Source organism: Nomia melanderi, chromosome 3 (assembly GCF_051020985.1).
Source record: "Nomia melanderi isolate GNS246 chromosome 3, iyNomMela1, whole genome shotgun sequence".
NCBI classification, from domain to species: Eukaryota; Metazoa; Arthropoda; class Insecta; order Hymenoptera; family Halictidae; genus Nomia; species Nomia melanderi.
The window spans coordinates 13,542,320-13,559,747 of NC_135001.1; the positions used below are offsets into that span (position 1 = coordinate 13,542,320).

General features: G+C 26.7%; 5 protein-coding genes across 8 annotated transcripts; 2 read left to right on the forward strand and 3 right to left on the reverse strand.

The window, feature by feature from the left end:
• Positions 1-320: 320 nt before the first annotated feature.
• Positions 321-5,433, reverse strand: oxt (Xylosyltransferase oxt). Of its 3 annotated transcripts, XR_004236191.2 has the most exons (9): positions 4,660-4,705; positions 4,475-4,567; positions 4,095-4,385; positions 3,309-3,451; positions 3,022-3,188; positions 2,569-2,950; positions 1,543-2,492; positions 915-1,456; positions 321-709 (listed from the first exon to the last, which is right to left on the reverse strand). XR_004236191.2 is itself a non-coding variant. In XM_031990371.2 (7 exons), the coding sequence occupies exons 1-7, from the start codon at positions 4,828-4,830 to the stop codon at positions 995-997; spliced, it is 2,748 nt and encodes a 915-aa protein (XP_031846231.1). In that variant the 5' UTR covers positions 4,831-5,433; the 3' UTR covers positions 330-994. The 3 variants fall into 3 exon arrangements, 1 of the variants encoding a protein (XP_031846231.1); XR_004236190.2 differs by having other exon boundaries at positions 339-709; positions 4,095-4,567; positions 4,660-5,433; XM_031990371.2 differs by having other exon boundaries at positions 330-1,456; positions 4,095-4,567; positions 4,660-5,433.
• Positions 5,434-6,259: 826 nt separating this feature from the next.
• Positions 6,260-6,935, reverse strand: LOC116432913 (protein Nazo). Its single transcript, XM_031990409.2, has 2 exons — positions 6,668-6,935; positions 6,260-6,564 (listed from the first exon to the last, which is right to left on the reverse strand). Exons 1-2 carry the CDS (start codon positions 6,825-6,827, stop codon positions 6,299-6,301), a joined length of 426 nt encoding a protein of 141 aa, XP_031846269.1. The 5' UTR covers positions 6,828-6,935; the 3' UTR covers positions 6,260-6,298.
• A 32-nt stretch (positions 6,936-6,967) lies between these two features.
• Ip259 (NSA2 ribosome biogenesis factor-like IP259) lies at positions 6,968-8,753 on the forward strand. 2 transcript variants are annotated; one of them, XM_031990400.2, is made up of 2 exons: positions 6,968-7,112; positions 7,853-8,753. In XM_031990400.2, exon 2 carries the CDS (start codon positions 7,905-7,907, stop codon positions 8,682-8,684), a length of 780 nt encoding a protein of 259 aa, XP_031846260.1. In that variant the 5' UTR covers positions 6,968-7,112; positions 7,853-7,904; the 3' UTR covers positions 8,685-8,753. The 2 variants fall into 2 exon arrangements, with proteins under 2 accessions (XP_031846260.1, XP_031846261.1); XM_031990401.2 differs by lacking the exon at positions 6,968-7,112 and adding an exon at positions 7,492-7,659.
• Positions 6,982-9,724, forward strand: RpS27A (ribosomal protein S27A). Its single transcript, XM_031990407.2, has 4 exons — positions 6,982-7,112; positions 8,905-9,030; positions 9,090-9,307; positions 9,512-9,724. Exons 2-4 carry the CDS (start codon positions 8,928-8,930, stop codon positions 9,659-9,661), a joined length of 471 nt encoding a protein of 156 aa, XP_031846267.1. The 5' UTR covers positions 6,982-7,112; positions 8,905-8,927; the 3' UTR covers positions 9,662-9,724.
• Positions 9,725-9,842: 118 nt separating this feature from the next.
• Positions 9,843-17,395, reverse strand: LOC116432904 (protein Aster-B). The gene is made up of 13 exons (XM_076366021.1): positions 17,246-17,395; positions 16,805-17,099; positions 16,515-16,710; positions 15,663-15,943; positions 12,739-12,891; positions 12,452-12,575; positions 11,742-11,900; positions 11,520-11,641; positions 11,204-11,396; positions 10,904-11,134; positions 10,662-10,815; positions 10,476-10,596; positions 9,843-10,399 (listed from the first exon to the last, which is right to left on the reverse strand). Exons 1-13 carry the CDS (start codon positions 17,290-17,292, stop codon positions 10,268-10,270), a joined length of 2,208 nt encoding a protein of 735 aa, XP_076222136.1. The 5' UTR covers positions 17,293-17,395; the 3' UTR covers positions 9,843-10,267.
• Between the last annotated feature and the right edge of the window lie 33 nt (positions 17,396-17,428).

Genomic DNA, 17,428 nt, shown 5'->3' on the forward strand with positions numbered 1-17,428 from the left:
ATGTGTTAAAAAGTAAGCTGGAATTTAATTTTAGTTTATACATAACATAGTATTTATCCAATTCATTGTACAATGCATGGGATATATTCGTATATACAATGTGATTTTAAGAGTATATAAAACTCTGTCATTCTTTTTAAGAATGGAAAGATATATATGATAAAGGAAGAACAATAATTGAATTAGAATCATATTTGGACAAATGTAATTATACTATAGTCATACAGTAAAAGTTAATATAAAATAAAATGTATTTACTGATATATAGTACCATATCATTGTTAAACCTTAAAGGTAAAAACAATTATTTATATTTGATTATAAAATATATACGTGATTATTAATGAAGTTCAAATTTTTTTAATACTGAATAAAATTGAAGGCACATGTAACACTGTTTTTATAAATATTATATAAACACTGTAAATATATATGGAAACTATAGTTACAATTGATATAACATAAAATAGTAGTAATTACATAATAATGATATTATCATAACAAAGAAATAGTATTCAATATTGTCTTAAATAAAAATTATGAATAATATTAATAATCGAAATAGAAATATTATATTAAAGTTGAATCTTGTAACATAGTTTAATTTTGCATTTAGATATGTTAAATGCTCAAAAGAAGTTTGTATATCTTCCGCATGTTTTAGTACAATTAATAATGTAGGAATCAGGCTTGGTAGGCTCTGCATACACTAAAACAATCATATAAGAAAACTTTTTTCGTCATGTTTAAATTAATTAGAATAGAATATACAAAGGAAAGTGAAAAAATTATCTTTGTTATAGAAGAGTTCTTTAATTTTAAAGGATGTAGTATACTTTTAAAATACTCTTATGAATACGTATATATACATATAGTATTTACTTGATATAAAAATATCTAAAAAAATTATTAACCTTATGCGTGTTTAGTAGATTTTATGTTAAAGTTTAAAAGTGTTGAAAATGGCACATATTTAACAAACTAATTCATACTTTTAACATAAATTACTGATATCAGCCTTTGAATCTGGGCTCAATGAGCTCCAATGAGTATTAATACACCTCTGTACTTTTAGTTCAGAATTAGTGACAACATTAGCATCACATATTTTATCAATTTCATAATGTTCCTGTACTAATTTGTCTATCCATTGATCCAAATTAGAATTGACGTTATTTTCATCACCAGTATTACTATATGCAGTTCGTTCACGAAAATTTACAGAGTGTAACAAATGTGACCACTTTTTGCTCATTTCTTCGGTAACATCGTAACTATCGCCAGATGCATTATTTACTGTTTTAGCTTTTTCTTGTTCAATTTTTTTATTCTTCCAGTATCCTAATGGAGTTACTAAAAACTTCATTTTCGCTACTGATACAGAGTCAGTAACTAAAAATAAATGCCATGTACCTACAACCAGGTGTTCACTGAACTGTGGTTTGACATACCCTGTCTGAAAACACGTGAAAAGATATTAATTATTTATATCACAAAAACCTTTGAGTAAAATATTGTTAACAAAAGGATCTGTATAATTACTAATGTCATTTCTTCAAGTTGTATGTAATTAATATCCGCTAATCGTCCATATGGGTCCACCCACAGTATTGATAAATTTTGTGGTGTTGTAATTCCAGAATCAAATTCGTATGATAAAATTGGGTATGAGTATGGTCCTATACTTCCCATTAGATTTCTAAATGTCTTTTCCTTTTGATCATAATCAGTATTTACTGACAAACTTTGTATTTTTCCTAACCATTCTCTACTAGTAGAAAAGTTATGTCTTAAATAGACTAAAGTTTCTATCTGTTGCATAAGTTTTTGTTGAACTACTGTCTGCTTTATTGCAGCCTCCGCATGGATTAATATACCAATAAATTGATTTTGTTTGAAATAAGCAGTTATTTCTAGGAGATGAATATCTTTGTAATTTATTTTCAATTTATTAAAAACTAATCTGGCTAAGGAATTTGCAACAGTCAGTTGTGCATCATCGGTCAAAGGACTCAAATCTGCTGTATGATACAAACTTTGCCAATATGCATCATAACCTTTAGCTATGACGGTTTCATTTATTTTTTCAGGGTATAACCATTCTTCTACTCTGTCTATAATTCTTTGATCAATAATAGATTCAAATTTTCGAGCAAAAAATAAATTCCGATCAATGGTATTCCGAATTCTACTAAAGTCCTCAAGTTTAAAATCATTTGGACTACAGCCACACCAATCAACTACAGCTTTATATTGACATTTACAACCCAATTTTCTTTTCCAGTTGGTAACATGTAAATTATTATCTATATACGTATTACAAAATCTAGAATTACGTAACACTGTATGAAAAAAGGATTCAGCCGGAAGTAAAGTATATTTAAACACTTTTAAAAGATCGGTCACTAATGCATCTGGATTTGAATTAGCAACATACTCCACAAAATCTCTGCTTAAAGCTACCCAATCACTACCACCATCTATCTGAATACCTACAAAAAGGTTGAGCTTTCATTAAAATCGTATTATATGAATAATCTTAAAAACAAATAAAAAGAAATACTTTACCATTTGGTAACTTTCGATCACCTATTCTCCACATACGAGTTTCACATTCCACAAAAGTTTTATCTAAACCTTGTTTAGTGATAAAGCGTTGAACTTCTCTCCCATGCGATTTTACAAAATTCATACCTTTATTTAAACTCAGGAATTGAACTAATTGTGCATTACTTTTTATAGGAAAGTCAGACTCTGATAAATTCACAAGAAAATCCCAATGATGATGATGCGCAAGCATTTGTTCTGCAGACTTTAGAAAAGTTGTTAAAAGACTTGCACCTCCCCAAATGCTTGCATGCCGTAATCCTTCTCCTCTTGCTATTTTAATATTATTTGTTTTACAAGATTTTTCCACTTCTAACATTTCTCTATAGAGATAATCTTGTCTCTGAAAAATTATAATAAAAATTATAATAAAACATATTTCTTCTAAATTTGAAAACAAAATTATTTAATTACCGCGTCAACATGGATATAAAATAAATGTGAAGGATGATAAAGAACACTAATAAGTCGTTTAACTTGTCGACTCGCTCTGCCATTTACTGTTAGTAAATAAGCTATACGGACAGATTTCTCATTCTCACTTTCTGTACTTGCATTTCTAGCTTCCTGTGCTTTGAATCCTAACAATAACAAAATAATGGTTCTATATATATATATAGATATATATATATATTTGTATTTTTAAAAACTATAAATAACTTTTATATATTTCTAGTGAACTAATTTGTTTAGTTTCTTACTTTGAATTCCAGTCCAAAATACATTAATAGTCAAATATCCTCCACAAGAATATTTTGGATTACCAGGACACTTCATGTTACAACTAGAATCTGGTAGTCGTTTTAGTTGTGGCGGTTTTTCTATTCCACAGAAACATTCGACACTGGAATTAAACATTCATAAATTATATCTACCAAAATATACAAAAATTATATAATTTCAAGAGAACATACATAGTTTTATTTTATTTCTTCTTATCTCGTATTTTTCACATGGTACTAAGTTTAGCTGAAATTTTTTAAAAATTAAAGAAATTCAAGAAATAAAATTTGAAAACTAAATTTTCTGTTTAATATAACTAGAAAAAATAGAAGACAATACATTTAAAAGATAATATAAAATTTTGAAATGTACTGGAACATTTTGAAAGTATTTAACATCTAATATCAAAATTAAATTTTATTTTATTATATTCTATCATTTGAGAGTGATTAAATTAAATAATTATTCATATTGTTCGAATGACTCTCAGTTGAAACTTTGTTATATAATTAAACGATTACAATGTCATTTAAAATATTACTATTTTCTAAATAATATTATGTAAATAAAATATGAACTAACATATATTTTATAGAAAAAATATTACATTTCAGCTATGCATATTTTCCTTAGTAAAAGGATTTCTGTAATATTACATTTTTAAGACTTTATATACAATTAAGAAGTTTTTGTTAAAATACCCGATTAATAACAAATCGAAACTATCTGTTCAACAATCCAATATTAAAATTAATTATACTTACGAATATTCTGTCCCAGCATATGAATATCCTGACTGTAGACATAAGAAAGCACAACGATCTGGAGAATTGTTCCCTTTAAAAACATGATAATAACCAGAGAGTACACGCAATGTTTTATCATCTTTAAAACATCCCAAACTGACAGGTTTCTCTATAAATCCTGGAGACTGAGGACATAGAGACTGTATTCTTTCTGGATATAATAATCCTTGTTGATTAAGGCACGTCACATTGACAATGCGCTGTTTGCATGTTTGGCTTTGGGCACGTGTTACAGCACTCACTGCTTCTCTGCCATTAAATTCACAAGATGGTATAAAGTTTAATAATTTATGATCTAATTTTATTCTAGTAGTTTGGTTTCGCTGAGATTGTAAAACCTTATTCCCATTTGTTTGCTTATCAGGTGGAAGCTTCAATTGACGCAAACCTTTTGGTAAACCTTCATCTTCTTCAAGTTGAGATACATCATCCTGTATAATAGCATTAGGAAGAATTAATTTTTTATTAATCACTAACAACTAACATATATTATACAAATAATAATACAATATCTGAAATTTACCTCTCCTGAAGACAACCGACTAGATTTTCGATTTCGAATTTCCAAACCAAAAAACGTATGTGCTAAATAAATTTGTATACACAGCACAGTAATACCAAATAGAAAAAGTACTCGATATTTTCGTAAACAACTAGATGATCTACTTATTGAGTGACTCTTTGTTATAACCATTTTTATTGTTCTAATTCATGTTAAGTGTGTTCCTTGAATTTTGCATAATTTCATAATTGTCATAACCAAAAACAAAGGCAATCTTTCATGAGAATTTGAAGGAACATGTTCTATTCATGCATTCGGTCTTACGTGTAATATTATGTTCACAGTTACATGTTATGTGCAATATAGATGTGTACATATATTCATATAAATATATATATATGTATATATATATTTATAAATATATATATTTTTCTTTTTTATATGTACATTTTATATAACAATGCGTAATTAAGAAAACGAGTTAATAAGAAATGTAAGTGCATGTTCATTGCACTACTTTATAGTAGATTTTCATTACTGTTGCCAATACGTATTAAAACAATGCATTTGTTACATGTTTAATTAACCACAGAAAGATAAATAACAAATTTCATAAAAATAATTAAGCAAATATTGATTTAAGTGGTAATATATATTACTACATAAGCATCAATTTAATACGCATATAAATCTAAAAATTTGATTTTATCACGATACAGTAGGATCACACTATGGGGGTTCACTTTACACAAATCAAACGAGCTCATAGCGTGTAATGGTTGCATTTGTCATTTGATGTTTAAAATTTATTTTATGTATCATGTATAAATTCGGATAAAATTAATCTTTTCATCGAGAAAAAATATAAAGAAAAGCAAATTTTTAACAAATAAAAGAAAAAATGTCTAAAAACAATAACAAATAAATTTGTTCGTTATAGCCTTGAAAAAAGTAATGTAGGTAAAGATAGGTATTTGATTACGGCGATTTTAATTAATTGTTAATTCAAATTAATAATCCAACTGTAGAATGTAAAAAATATGAATCATTTATTTTAATCCAATGTTAGTGAAAACTAATTCTAATGGCTTCAAATAATTCACTATAATATTTTAAAAGAAATTTTTAACTATTAACTATTTAATTAGTAATAATTCATATTTAATAACAAAAATTTAAGAATGTAATATTTTAAAATATATTTTTTGCAAATTTTTGTGAAATCTTAAAATAAGTAGATATTTTAAACAATTTTTAGTAAATTGCAGCCTAATAAAAATGATGTTACATATGGGAATCTAACTTTTCATTTAATACTTTATATAATTCATTAATTGACTATAACATTGCATGAAATATCTGTATAAATTTTAAATTTGTGCTGTCAATATTTATCTTATATAAATTTTTGATCTTTTAACTAATGATATTTGTTTGAGATTTGCACTACTAACAATTTTACTATACAAATGATACTTAAAAATACAATATTATGTAGAATATTCTAAATTATTAATACATAATAGATTTATTATATATATGACAATAATAATATCATATTATATAAATATAATGAAATATTCAATATACCTTAATAAAATACAAATACAGATATGAAAAATTAAGTTGAAGTAATTTATTATTAAACTTAAATTAAGAATTAAGCCTTAGTTACATTGTAATGTAATTCAGAAGTTATAAACATTATTATTATATTTATCACTGCGTTCATAACTTCTTGATTAGTTGTCATTGAACGCACAAAATCATAAATTGTTTTTATGTGTCTTATATTAAGATATTTCATAATTTCTTTATGCAGCTTTCTCTTTTGTTCTGGAGTAGTTTCATATAGAAGAATATGTATAGCAGACTTAAATTTTCCATTTGATTTATAACCTACTACACAACTGCTGACTACACCACCTAAAAATAAACTACTTAGTATTTATAACCTAAATAAATTTATAACTTTATAAACTATATAAATTAATATTAAATTAAAATTTGTAATTTAAGCTGCTATTACCAATTGTAAGACCTACAGGTCCAGCAAGAACACCACAAGCAGCAGTTGCTAACCCAACTACCATACCGTATTTCAGTGCAGTAGAAGAATTAATTTTTAGTTGTTTAACACAATCAAGATTAGAAAGTTCTGTTAATACATTTTCCTGTGTTAAAGACATAACTGTTTGATAAAAATTCCAAAAAATGTTAATAACTTGTAGCAACGTTTTGACTTCGTAATATTACTATAATATATAAATTGAGGAATCACCGTAACATTATAATTATTTTCATGAAGTCGTAACCGTAAACTTAAAGTCTCTAAGCAGTCTAGGGTATTTTATTATAGCTTATCGAATACCAGATGACGCTGAATATTTGTTAAGTTTGAGTGGAGTTTTCACTATCTGTATTCATAATTCAAGGTTCCAATTCCTTTTCGTGTGTGAGAGGCGTAGTTGAAGGTATGTTGAATTATAAATTTTCAAAAATTATCCCAAATTGATGATAGTTTCGACATACTTTCATTGATTTAGATGTAATAATATTTATGAACGCGTTTATGCATTTGTTTCTATATATTCTACCGTTTTGATGCAATGTGCATTGAATAAAACAAAACTGAACGCATGGCACGTTGCAATAATGTTGCTATATGTTACTTAATGAAGCTGCATTGGTAAAACAATATCATTGTTTCTTCTTTTTAATATTATTATATAATATTTTACTTATAATACTATGTAATTAAAATACTGGTATGATATAATTAATATTTACTATAGTACATTGCATTCAGATGTAAAGTGCAGTTATTAACTGAGTATGCATCATTTTGCTTAGATTTCAATATATTGTAAAATATGTATATAATAATGTTCACATAAGTTTAATTTTATTAAATATGCGAACATTGAAATAGATTCAGTATATGCCTATTGAATATAAATAACTTATAAAATTATAGTGTATTTGTTTAAATACAATAAAATTTATAAAGTTGGAAAATAGGTAAGTATATTTAATTTTCTTAAATTTCTTATTTTATGTAATAATCAGTATGTATATAAGTTGATTGAAATGATGTATAAATAGAAACTGTTAAATATTTAGAAACAGTTTCTGTAATTCTAATATACTTAACAGGTTTTTATACAAAGCGCTTTGTAATTACACTTTACAGATCAACTTTTCTCATTTTCAGAATTTTGTAATTAAAGGAATTATTCATTTTGTGAGGACGAACATCATTTATAATGCCACAAAATGAATATATTGAAAGGCACCGTAAATTGTACGGTCGCCGATTAGATTATGAAGAAAGGAAAAGGAAAAGAGAAGCTAGAGAACCTCATAAACGAGCTGAACGTGCTCGTACTTTACGTGGCATAAAAGCAAAAATATTTAATAAAGAACGACGAAATGAAAAGATTCAAATGAAAAAGAAAATTAAATCTCATATGGAGGAAAAGGTGAAGAAAGATTCCAATAGCATGTCAGATGGTGCATTACCGGTATACCTGTTAGATCGTGATATTAAGAAAGATGCCAAAGTATTATCAAATATGATAAAACAGAAACGTAAAGAAAAAGTTGGCAAATGGGATGTTCCAATTCCTAAAGTTAAAACACAATCAGAATCTGAAGTTTTCAAAATAATGAGAAGTGGAAAAACCAAACGTAAATCATGGAAAAGAATGGTGACAAAAGTAACATTTGTCGGTGAAAATTTCACAAGAAAACCACCAAAATTTGAAAGATTCATTAGACCAATGGCATTACGATTTAAAAAAGCACATGTAACACATCCTGAATTAAAAGCTACATTTCATGTACCAATCATTGGGGTAAAGAAAAATCCGTCTTCAACTATGTATACAAACTTAGGCGTTATAACCAAAGGAACAATCATAGAAGTAAATATTTCAGAATTGGGATTGGTAACGCAGTCTGGAAAAGTGGTTTGGGGAAAATATGCCCAAGTGACAAATAATCCTGAAAACGATGGTTGCATTAATGCTGTATTGCTTGTGTAAAATAATATTAATTAGATTATTTATACTAATGGAAAGACATTTATAATAAAAACTACATTTGGCCATAAACATTTTGTCTAATTATTTCCTTAAACATTTAAAAGAAGACAACAGAAGTAGTACATACAATATCGTGTATATTAGTATCTATTTCCTTTGTGAAAAATTTTTGTTTAAAGATTATATAAAGGTACATAACTTTTCTTTCTTTTTTTTTCAGTCATACATGCCAGTGATTTCAACATGCAGATTTTCGTAAAAACACTCACTGGGAAGACCATCACCCTAGAGGTTGAGGCTTCAGATACCATCGAAAATGTTAAAGCTAAAATTCAAGATAAAGAAGGTAATAATGTAAAATATTATTTGCAGTATTTATATGTACTAATGAGAAAATCATTACAGGCATTCCACCAGATCAGCAAAGACTGATCTTTGCAGGGAAACAACTGGAAGATGGCAGAACACTTTCGGATTATAATATACAAAAAGAATCTACTTTGCATTTGGTCTTGCGTTTACGAGGTGGAGCTAAGAAACGCAAGAAGAAGAATTACTCAACTCCTAAAAAAATTAAGCATAAAAAGAAGAAGGTTAAGCTTGCTGTACTAAAATTCTATAAGGTATATAAATTCTATTCGTAAATCTAATTTTACAAAAATAATATTTAGATATATAAATAGCACTAATAATGAAAAATTATTATACAAAATGATAGCTAAAAAAAGAATAGGCAAAGAATACAAACAATAACAAAAGGAGTAGTATATGTAAAGATATAATGCTATATTATTTTGTTTAAATTTGAAAAACGTTCTATTATTCAGGTGGATGAAAATGGAAAAATTCATCGATTAAGGAGAGAATGCCCGACAGAACAATGCGGTGCAGGAGTTTTTATGGCAGCAATGGAAGATCGTCATTACTGTGGAAAATGCGGTTACACGCTTGTATTTAACAAACCAGAAGACAAATGAGTTGAATACTTGTATCTTCATTTAATTAAAAAGTTTATACAAAAATAAATATGTTACTTATAATTTTGTATACCTGTCTGTTAATTTAAATTCTTTTTGTAGATGATTTAAATGTTCTTACAAATTTTAATTAAAAATGGTCAGTGGGAACTGAATTATATTAAACAATAATATATACGGTTTTAAAAATTTATTTATTTTCCCTTTACAATAGACTAGTATACATTATCTATACACATACACAAATATACATGCCTGTATTTATACATGTATGTATGCACTATGAATGTAAGGTCAACATTAACGGAGATTTGATAAATTTAATATCTTATAAAAAAAAGAAATTCTAACACTATTTATCTTCAAAATAATAGACACAAGTTTTTAAATTACATTATCTATATGTTGAATGTTTTGTATGCATATTGCAGCATACAATTTAGAGCTCAAGGAATCAGCATCACAGCGCGTTTCTGTGCTTCGTTATAAATTATATACAAGTATAACGAACATTAAGAATACCCTTATAATTAAGAAAATGTAAACTTTATTACAACGGTACTTTTAATTAGGTATAATTACTTCATTGAAATACTTTACGCGTTATTACATTTCTGAATGGCTTTGCTGTTCCGTACGTGAATTAAAACTTTTTATACTTGGTTTTAAGACTGAAAACATTTTCTCTGTTGCAGTAGGATGAATACTCATTTGTAACTCCGTCAGTGATTCCTCTGTCTTTAAAATTAAATGACCAATTTTAGTTTGTTTATACAATGTGATATAACAAATAAAGTTACAGTATATAACATACTTGTCTAAGTAATTGTGCAGCAGTATGTAGTACTCTCTGCCATTTCCTCATTTCTACATTATGCAAACTTTCTTGCTGTTGTAATAAATGAATCCAATCTTCTTCAGTCTTTGGGGTATTTCTAAGAAAACAATAAAGTATAAATAATTTTTAGATGTATTTCATGATAAATATCGAAACACTTACTTTAACACATGTAAATCCATAATCGTATAAGCTGCAGCTTCTTCCAAACTCCAAAGTTTATAATATAATAGGCCATTAATAACCATCAAGCATAATACAGCAATCAAAAGCATTGAACTAATTATAATGTTTGAATCACCTCGAACTCCAGAAACTATACAATCAAGAATAATTTATAATTTATTACTGTATTATACGTACTTAAAATATAAAAGTACGATTTCACTTTATTATCCACGTACCAGCATTATCAGTAATATGTGGCAAATTTAATGGGTTTTGTAAGCTAGGAGATGTAAGATCTGCAGAATGTGTTTGTAAAGTGATACCAGTTCCTGTAACGCGACGTCTTCTCCTCGCTTTTCTTTTTAGCCCTCCGGTAGTAGTAAATTCTTCGCATTCAATAGTTAATGCTTTTATAAGGCTTGTAAAATATTCTTCTAATCCAACCCAAAAATTTTTCTCAATAACACCTATTTTTATCGGAAAGTATAATTAACTATCCATTTCAAACATGGAGTTTGTACTTTTTAATTCCTTACCTTTTACGATACCCCATACATTTTTCCTGTACTTTATTTGAGCATAAATTGTAAGATTTGTTTCATTTTCGGAGATACTGTTTATACAATAATGAATTTGTGCACTAAAAGAATCTGCATATGGAATTCCAGCATTTAGACTCTCTACATCAATAGCGTACAAGTAACCTGGCCTACTACATGGCAGCATTATCTAAAAGTATTTCGTTATAAAATTTAGAATAAACGGAATATTTATGAACTGAAATTTTCTTATAATATTTTATAATTTTTATAATCCATGTAATAAAAACAAATTACTTTTCAATATAATTACCTGAGTTTCTGTAATATGAGAGGTTCTTGGTCCAATAGCTTGAGACAGAGCTATTGTAAAAGATAAATTTCTAACCTTTTGACCTGTCTCTTCATTTTGTGTCCATGCTGCTTGTACAAAATCTAGATCATTGAAAACATTTGTACATATTGAATTCTATACTGTATTTCACGATTGACCTATCTACACATGCATTAGCGATTACAAAACTACTAGTCTTACCTGTAGTCTTACGAGCTGCTTGAAAATCTAAGAAGAACTTGGAATTTGTAAATAACAAAGTGAATAGGTGATCAATATGCACAGGAAATGTAGCTTTCCCAACCTGCCGTCCATCATGAGGGGAAGAACATACTATATTGCCTCGAATGCTTGGTTTCACTGGAATCATTAAAAATACAATAATACATATAAAATGAAATTTTCGATTTATTTTCTATAATTATATTTTCGTTCGTACAAATTAAAATAAATATTTCATATTTTTTAGTAATTCAAGAAAATATTAAAAATGCTTAATTTATTAAAAAAATTATCTTAATTAATTAATTGAAAAATAGAAATTATAAAGCATAAAACAATTTTAAAATATTTATTTTTTGGACATAAAAATAAATAGTTTTCAAAACTATAATTTTATCTAATAAACTCCTTATCGAACAAATCAAGATTGTTTTTTCAAATAATTGTATGTATTATACTATATCATAGCCTTTCTCTTTCTCTTTCACATATTGAATCCTTATTTTAATACTAATTATAAAATTTTATTTAAATCAATTGTTATATAATCAAGAATAAAATTAAGAAAATAAAATGAGAGTAGAAATTAAAGCGTGACTTCTAATAAATATACAACATGACTATTGATAAGGAGGGACTAATTCATAAGAATACAAAGTTAATTTAAAAAAGTAATATTTAGTACATACATCCATGTTTTTCAGCATCACTTTCTGTTGTATCACTAAAATCTGTCGGATCCAGAATAGGATCTGGTTGAGACCGATGTTCAGTTGTTCCAGCTGCCAAATTCTCCACATTACTGCTTTCAACCTTTATTACAATAAACAAAAAAGTTTATGAAGCAAAGTATGTAAGAATGTATTTAAAATCATAAAAACAGTATTTAGAGTGAAATGAAAATATATCATTTTTACTGTATTCTGACAGCTGTGCATTTTTATAATTATAAATTGTTCTTTATGTTTTAGATTACCTCAGAAAACGATTCAACAGATAATCTTGTTGATAACTTTTCATCGTCAGCTGGAGGCAATGGTGGGACATAATCTTCATCATCTGATGTTAAACCCAATTCATCTCCATAACAGGAATGAACGAGTTGCCACATTTCAGCTGAACTCATTGGCTAGAAAGTTAAACATGTTACGCTTAACATTATAATTTCAACATTATATTTCACAAGTCAAATAAAGATCTGCATACTATTTAATTCTGTGCATAATATAAAATATAATGTAATAATAGAATATACCGTTATAAAATCGGAGGCTTCATTTCCGAAATAAAAGCAATTAAATGTGGTTCGGTTTCCGACACGCACTTCTTAGTTACTAAATACATATATAGATATGTTTTTATAGTATTTTTCTAAGGTGTTTGAATTCTTGAATTTGTTTTGATAATATAACTTCACATATTGAAGAGCTTCACTGAATTGAAAGGACAAACATAAGAAATTCAATAAAAACAGAAACAGTTATAGGTAACTAAAAGAGAAAATACTAGGAATAAGGTATCACAAAGTGACAAGAAAAGTCTAAAACATGCAAAATCTTCATGTTAAAAGAAATAAAAGAAACTCATAAAATTATAATGGAACTGAATTTCATTTCCTCAATATTTTATAATAAAACTATAAAACAAATGTAGATATATAATCCAAAAAAATCTGTGTTATAAGAAAAAAAGACAGATTACTATGGTAATCATAAGTTAGTAAGATTTAAAAGTATTTATCATCGGATAGTATTAATTTACAATTAAAACAAAAAATACTACTAAGAAATTAATAATTCAAAGTACATAACATATACAGAAAAAAAATAATTATTAGAAAAGAACTTGTAAAAAAAAAAAGAATATAATAAAATAAACAAATTCAAATTACTAAAAGAATTTAGAAGTACATAAATTTTTTCATTCTTTCCAAATAATCTTATATAAATCAAGAGCTTGGTCAAGATGTATTTTTACTGCCAATCTTATCTATTCTTATCACCAATATCATTTTATCATATTCTCTATGAATGACATTAACACTCGAAATGTTGGCAGTAAATATATTGATCATTAAAAATATTAAAGAACATGATTACTTGTATGAAATAAAGTTGGAATCATTAAAATTTTGTCATACTAAGTTTTACTGAAAGGAGAAATAAATTTAAATATTTGTTGGCATGATATTCAATATGACTTGCGTAATACATCTATCTGGTATATATTATTTCTACTTGTAAATATTGGTGTTGATAGGATATTATTTGTTTTTTATCTCATTCTTCTTTATACGTTTGTAACCAAAAACCATTGATATTTATATACTTTAGTACAAATACACACAAGATAAATACACAAAAACAAATCTGTTAAACAATTGTAAGCCAATTTCATAGATGTATAAAAAATTGTTTAATATTAATTTTTTCAACATAAAAATGATGACTCATATGAAAACATTTTATTATATATTTTTTTTACTAGCATTTATAAGTTATCTTATAGAAGAAAAAAAACTTCCTTATTTATTATATCATAATTGTGCTTCACTCAAAATATATTCAAAAAATTAGAGTAACATTTTATACGACTTATATTCAATAAATTGTAAAAGAAGAGTTTTCGTGATTATATTTTAAATGTACCAAATAAAAAAAGACAAAGAAAATTAAATTAATACATGAATCAATGACAATAATGAAAAATGTGATTGATACAAGACTCTAAAAATATATTGAGATACTTACTATTAATGATATAATGTATGTAAACATGTATTTGTATGTATTTCTTGTCAATGTTTTCTCGCATGCTTGGCCGTTTAATATTTAAACAGCGTACATCGGAAGTTGTATCCCAAAATTTTAATTACTTATATTTCAAAAACGATGCCAATCAGAAAATAATAAAGTAGGTTATAAACTTTTTATCGTAAAGATTTTATAATTTTTCATTTGTCGCATGATTTTGTTGCACCTTTCTGCGATATCCTGTATAAGTCTTGTAATCAATTACACATTATACAAGTTCTAAAATGGAGCAGTAGTATGAAATCAGAACCATGGAATTGGAATTGGAATTGGAATTGGAATTGGAATTGGAATTGGAATTGGAATTGGAATTGAAGTCGGAGTCGGAGTCGGAAAAAATATACCGAAATATGAAACATGAATATATATACAGTGAACATTGGATAATTGCAACAATCATCAGGATCCAAATGCTGCAATAATGAAGAAGTAGAATCATTTCAACCCCAAGAAACGAAAATTTTAGCATGGCGGACGTAAAAAAGAATAACGCGAGTGAAAGACTGAGAGTCGAAGCGTTCAGCAACATTAAAGACTCGCAATGAGCTTGAGACCATTCATTCAAAAATCAAACTTTTTTATTGTGACTTTTAATGAATTAAACTTTCACCATCATGTTTCTTATATTTTTCTCATTCAAATGACACCAAACACAATAAAATTACGACCATAATTACTTGTATTATAAGCGATTGAAGTTTCGAATGCAGGAAAGGACTGCGAATACAAAAGGAAAGAGTACGTTGAAATCGTCGAGTCTGACAATAATCGGATCATGTTACACCCTTCAACCGCGGCCGGTTGTCGAGCGCTATGGTGTGTTAAAAGAAATCTGGTGGGGTATGGTGGGGATGAAGACATTGCAATTATGAAGAGGTCCCCGATGTTGCAATTATTCAGTATTCAATGTATATCAATTGTATATGCTGCAATTATTTGCTAACTAAAAATTCTTTATATAAAAAATGTTATGTGTTATGATATAATAGATAATTATGCATGCATTACATTGCACTTTTCAAATTCAAATATAAAAATCATTTGTATAAATTATTAAAATGTTAAATATTATATAAAATGTTCATACCTCACCAATAAGAGCATTTTGCCAGACACGAAATAACATTACATATGTTTTATCTCTGGCACCAAAAGATGTTAAAAAGAACTTCTCTGTGGCAGTTGATATTGACATTGCATTAGGAATAACAATGGCAGTTTTTTCTTTGGTAATAGATGTAACATCTTTCCAACGCAAAGATACTAAAGTTTCCCAACTGAAGATATTTGCATAAAAGCATACATAATTTTGAGAAACATAAAGTCTTCCATGAACCAATATTTCACGTTGTAGTGCACATGAATAATCTAAAAATTATGCATTTCGATATATACTTGAAATTTAATGCTCGTAGCATGATTTATTACTATTTAAAGTAACCAATGTTATTAATTATCGATAATAAATATATTTTATTATGTAACAAATCACTTTGCATTAAAACGTAAAATATTTCTATTGTTTCTGTATATATGAGAAAATGTTCGAGAATTTTCAAATTGTAATTGGTCATAATTTTAGTGAAATTTTATCTTTTCAATGAATATAAAAAAATATTAAATAAAACTTTTATCTGTATTCAAAGTTTTTGTTAATAATACATAGAATATAATCTTGTTTCTTTTCTGAAACAGAAAGATTATAAAATCTTAAAATGTAATATAAGGAGAAAAACATTCAAGTCCATTGTTAAGAATTTGTTCAAATTTTAGATATTATGATTTTGAAAAGAATATATATTACATTAACTGTTTTAGAGTGAAATACTTCCTCAATATCAGACATTTTGTCATATGTACAAAAATTATATTATAAAAGTAGTTATTACAACAAAAATATTTTTTCTTATTAATAATGTGTTAATAACTAATTACTTACCAACAACTAATCTTTCATCATCAGGAACATCTTTAAATATTCGTTTAAAATCTTCAGATCTTGATTTATATGTTGGATATAAAACATTGTACCAAGATGTTTTTTTTTTATTTCGTTCTCCTCCACGGGCTTCCTTTTTTCCCTCATGTGCAATTTTTAAAGCTTGAGAAGAATCTGACGATTTATTTGCTGTATCCTATTATGAATATATACATATATATTTTTTATGTTTTATAGGATGTGACTAACTATTTCAAAATAACCTTATAATAAATATTATAAGATCTTACATGTAACTGATGTTCATCCAATTTATTTACATTGTTAGATTCTTTAGTCGCTGAATCACTACATAATTTAGAATGATCTCGTTTATTACGTGCTTTTGGACTAGGACGTGGAGACAAATTAGGACTTGAAACAGGACTACATTGTTCACCACCTGTTCCGGTTAATGATTCTTGTGTATTTTCGGATATACCATTTCCTCTATTTACTGCTGCATTTTGATTTTCAGATCCAGCAGAATTTATGTTAGTAACTACTTCGCGACTAGAGATTAATAAATCTTCCACTGACTTATTCCTATAAAAGAAACAAGCATTATATTATATGGAAAATTAAAAATGACAATATGTTAAAAAGAATTCTTTACAATAAAATATATTGGTTATAAAAATATTAGATCTTTAAAATGATATAAAGAGAAATTGTAATGCAAAATTACTTACATGCTTGAAATTGGATATTTCTGTGGAGATTCCACTTCAAAGTACATAATAATTATAGCGTACTATCATGAATATTGTTAATAGTGCTGTGAACTTGTCACAACTTTATATCAATATATAGCAGTTTTATGAAAGATTGACAATAAAACTTGACAACTCACATCAATGATGCAATATTTTATT

What these genes read in the sequence shown, in the direction of transcription:
- LOC116432904 (XM_076366021.1), bottom strand. Translation starts at nt 17,292, where the DNA reads ATGTACTTTGAAGTGGAATCTCCACAGAAATATCCAATTTCAAGCAT. An exon ending in TGTATGGGGTATCGTAAAAG is followed by an intron (nt 11,135 to 11,203) that starts GTAAGGAATTAA and finishes CGATAAAAATAG; the next exon opens with GTGTTATTGAGAAAAATTTT. An exon ending in CTGCACAATTACTTAGACAA is followed by an intron (nt 10,400 to 10,475) that starts GTATGTTATATA and finishes TTAATTTTAAAG; the next exon opens with ACAGAGGAATCACTGACGGA.
- Ip259 (XM_031990400.2), top strand. Translation starts at nt 7,905, where the DNA reads ATGCCACAAAATGAATATATTGAAAGGCACCGTAAATTGTACGGTCGC.
- oxt (XM_031990371.2), bottom strand. Translation starts at nt 4,830, where the DNA reads ATGGTTATAACAAAGAGTCACTCAATAAGTAGATCATCTAGTTGTTTA. An exon ending in GTCGGTTGTCTTCAGGAGAG is followed by an intron (nt 4,568 to 4,659) that starts GTAAATTTCAGA and finishes GCTATTATACAG; the next exon opens with GATGATGTATCTCAACTTGA. An exon ending in TTTATATCCATGTTGACGCG is followed by an intron (nt 2,951 to 3,021) that starts GTAATTAAATAA and finishes ATAATTTTTCAG; the next exon opens with AGACAAGATTATCTCTATAG.
- LOC116432913 (XM_031990409.2), bottom strand. Translation starts at nt 6,827, where the DNA reads ATGTCTTTAACACAGGAAAATGTATTAACAGAACTTTCTAATCTTGAT. An exon ending in ACCTGTAGGTCTTACAATTG is followed by an intron (nt 6,565 to 6,667) that starts GTAATAGCAGCT and finishes GTTTATTTTTAG; the next exon opens with GTGGTGTAGTCAGCAGTTGT.
- RpS27A (XM_031990407.2), top strand. Translation starts at nt 8,928, where the DNA reads ATGCAGATTTTCGTAAAAACACTCACTGGGAAGACCATCACCCTAGAG. An exon ending in TAAAATTCAAGATAAAGAAG is followed by an intron (nt 9,031 to 9,089) that starts GTAATAATGTAA and finishes AAATCATTACAG; the next exon opens with GCATTCCACCAGATCAGCAA. An exon ending in CTGTACTAAAATTCTATAAG is followed by an intron (nt 9,308 to 9,511) that starts GTATATAAATTC and finishes TCTATTATTCAG; the next exon opens with GTGGATGAAAATGGAAAAAT.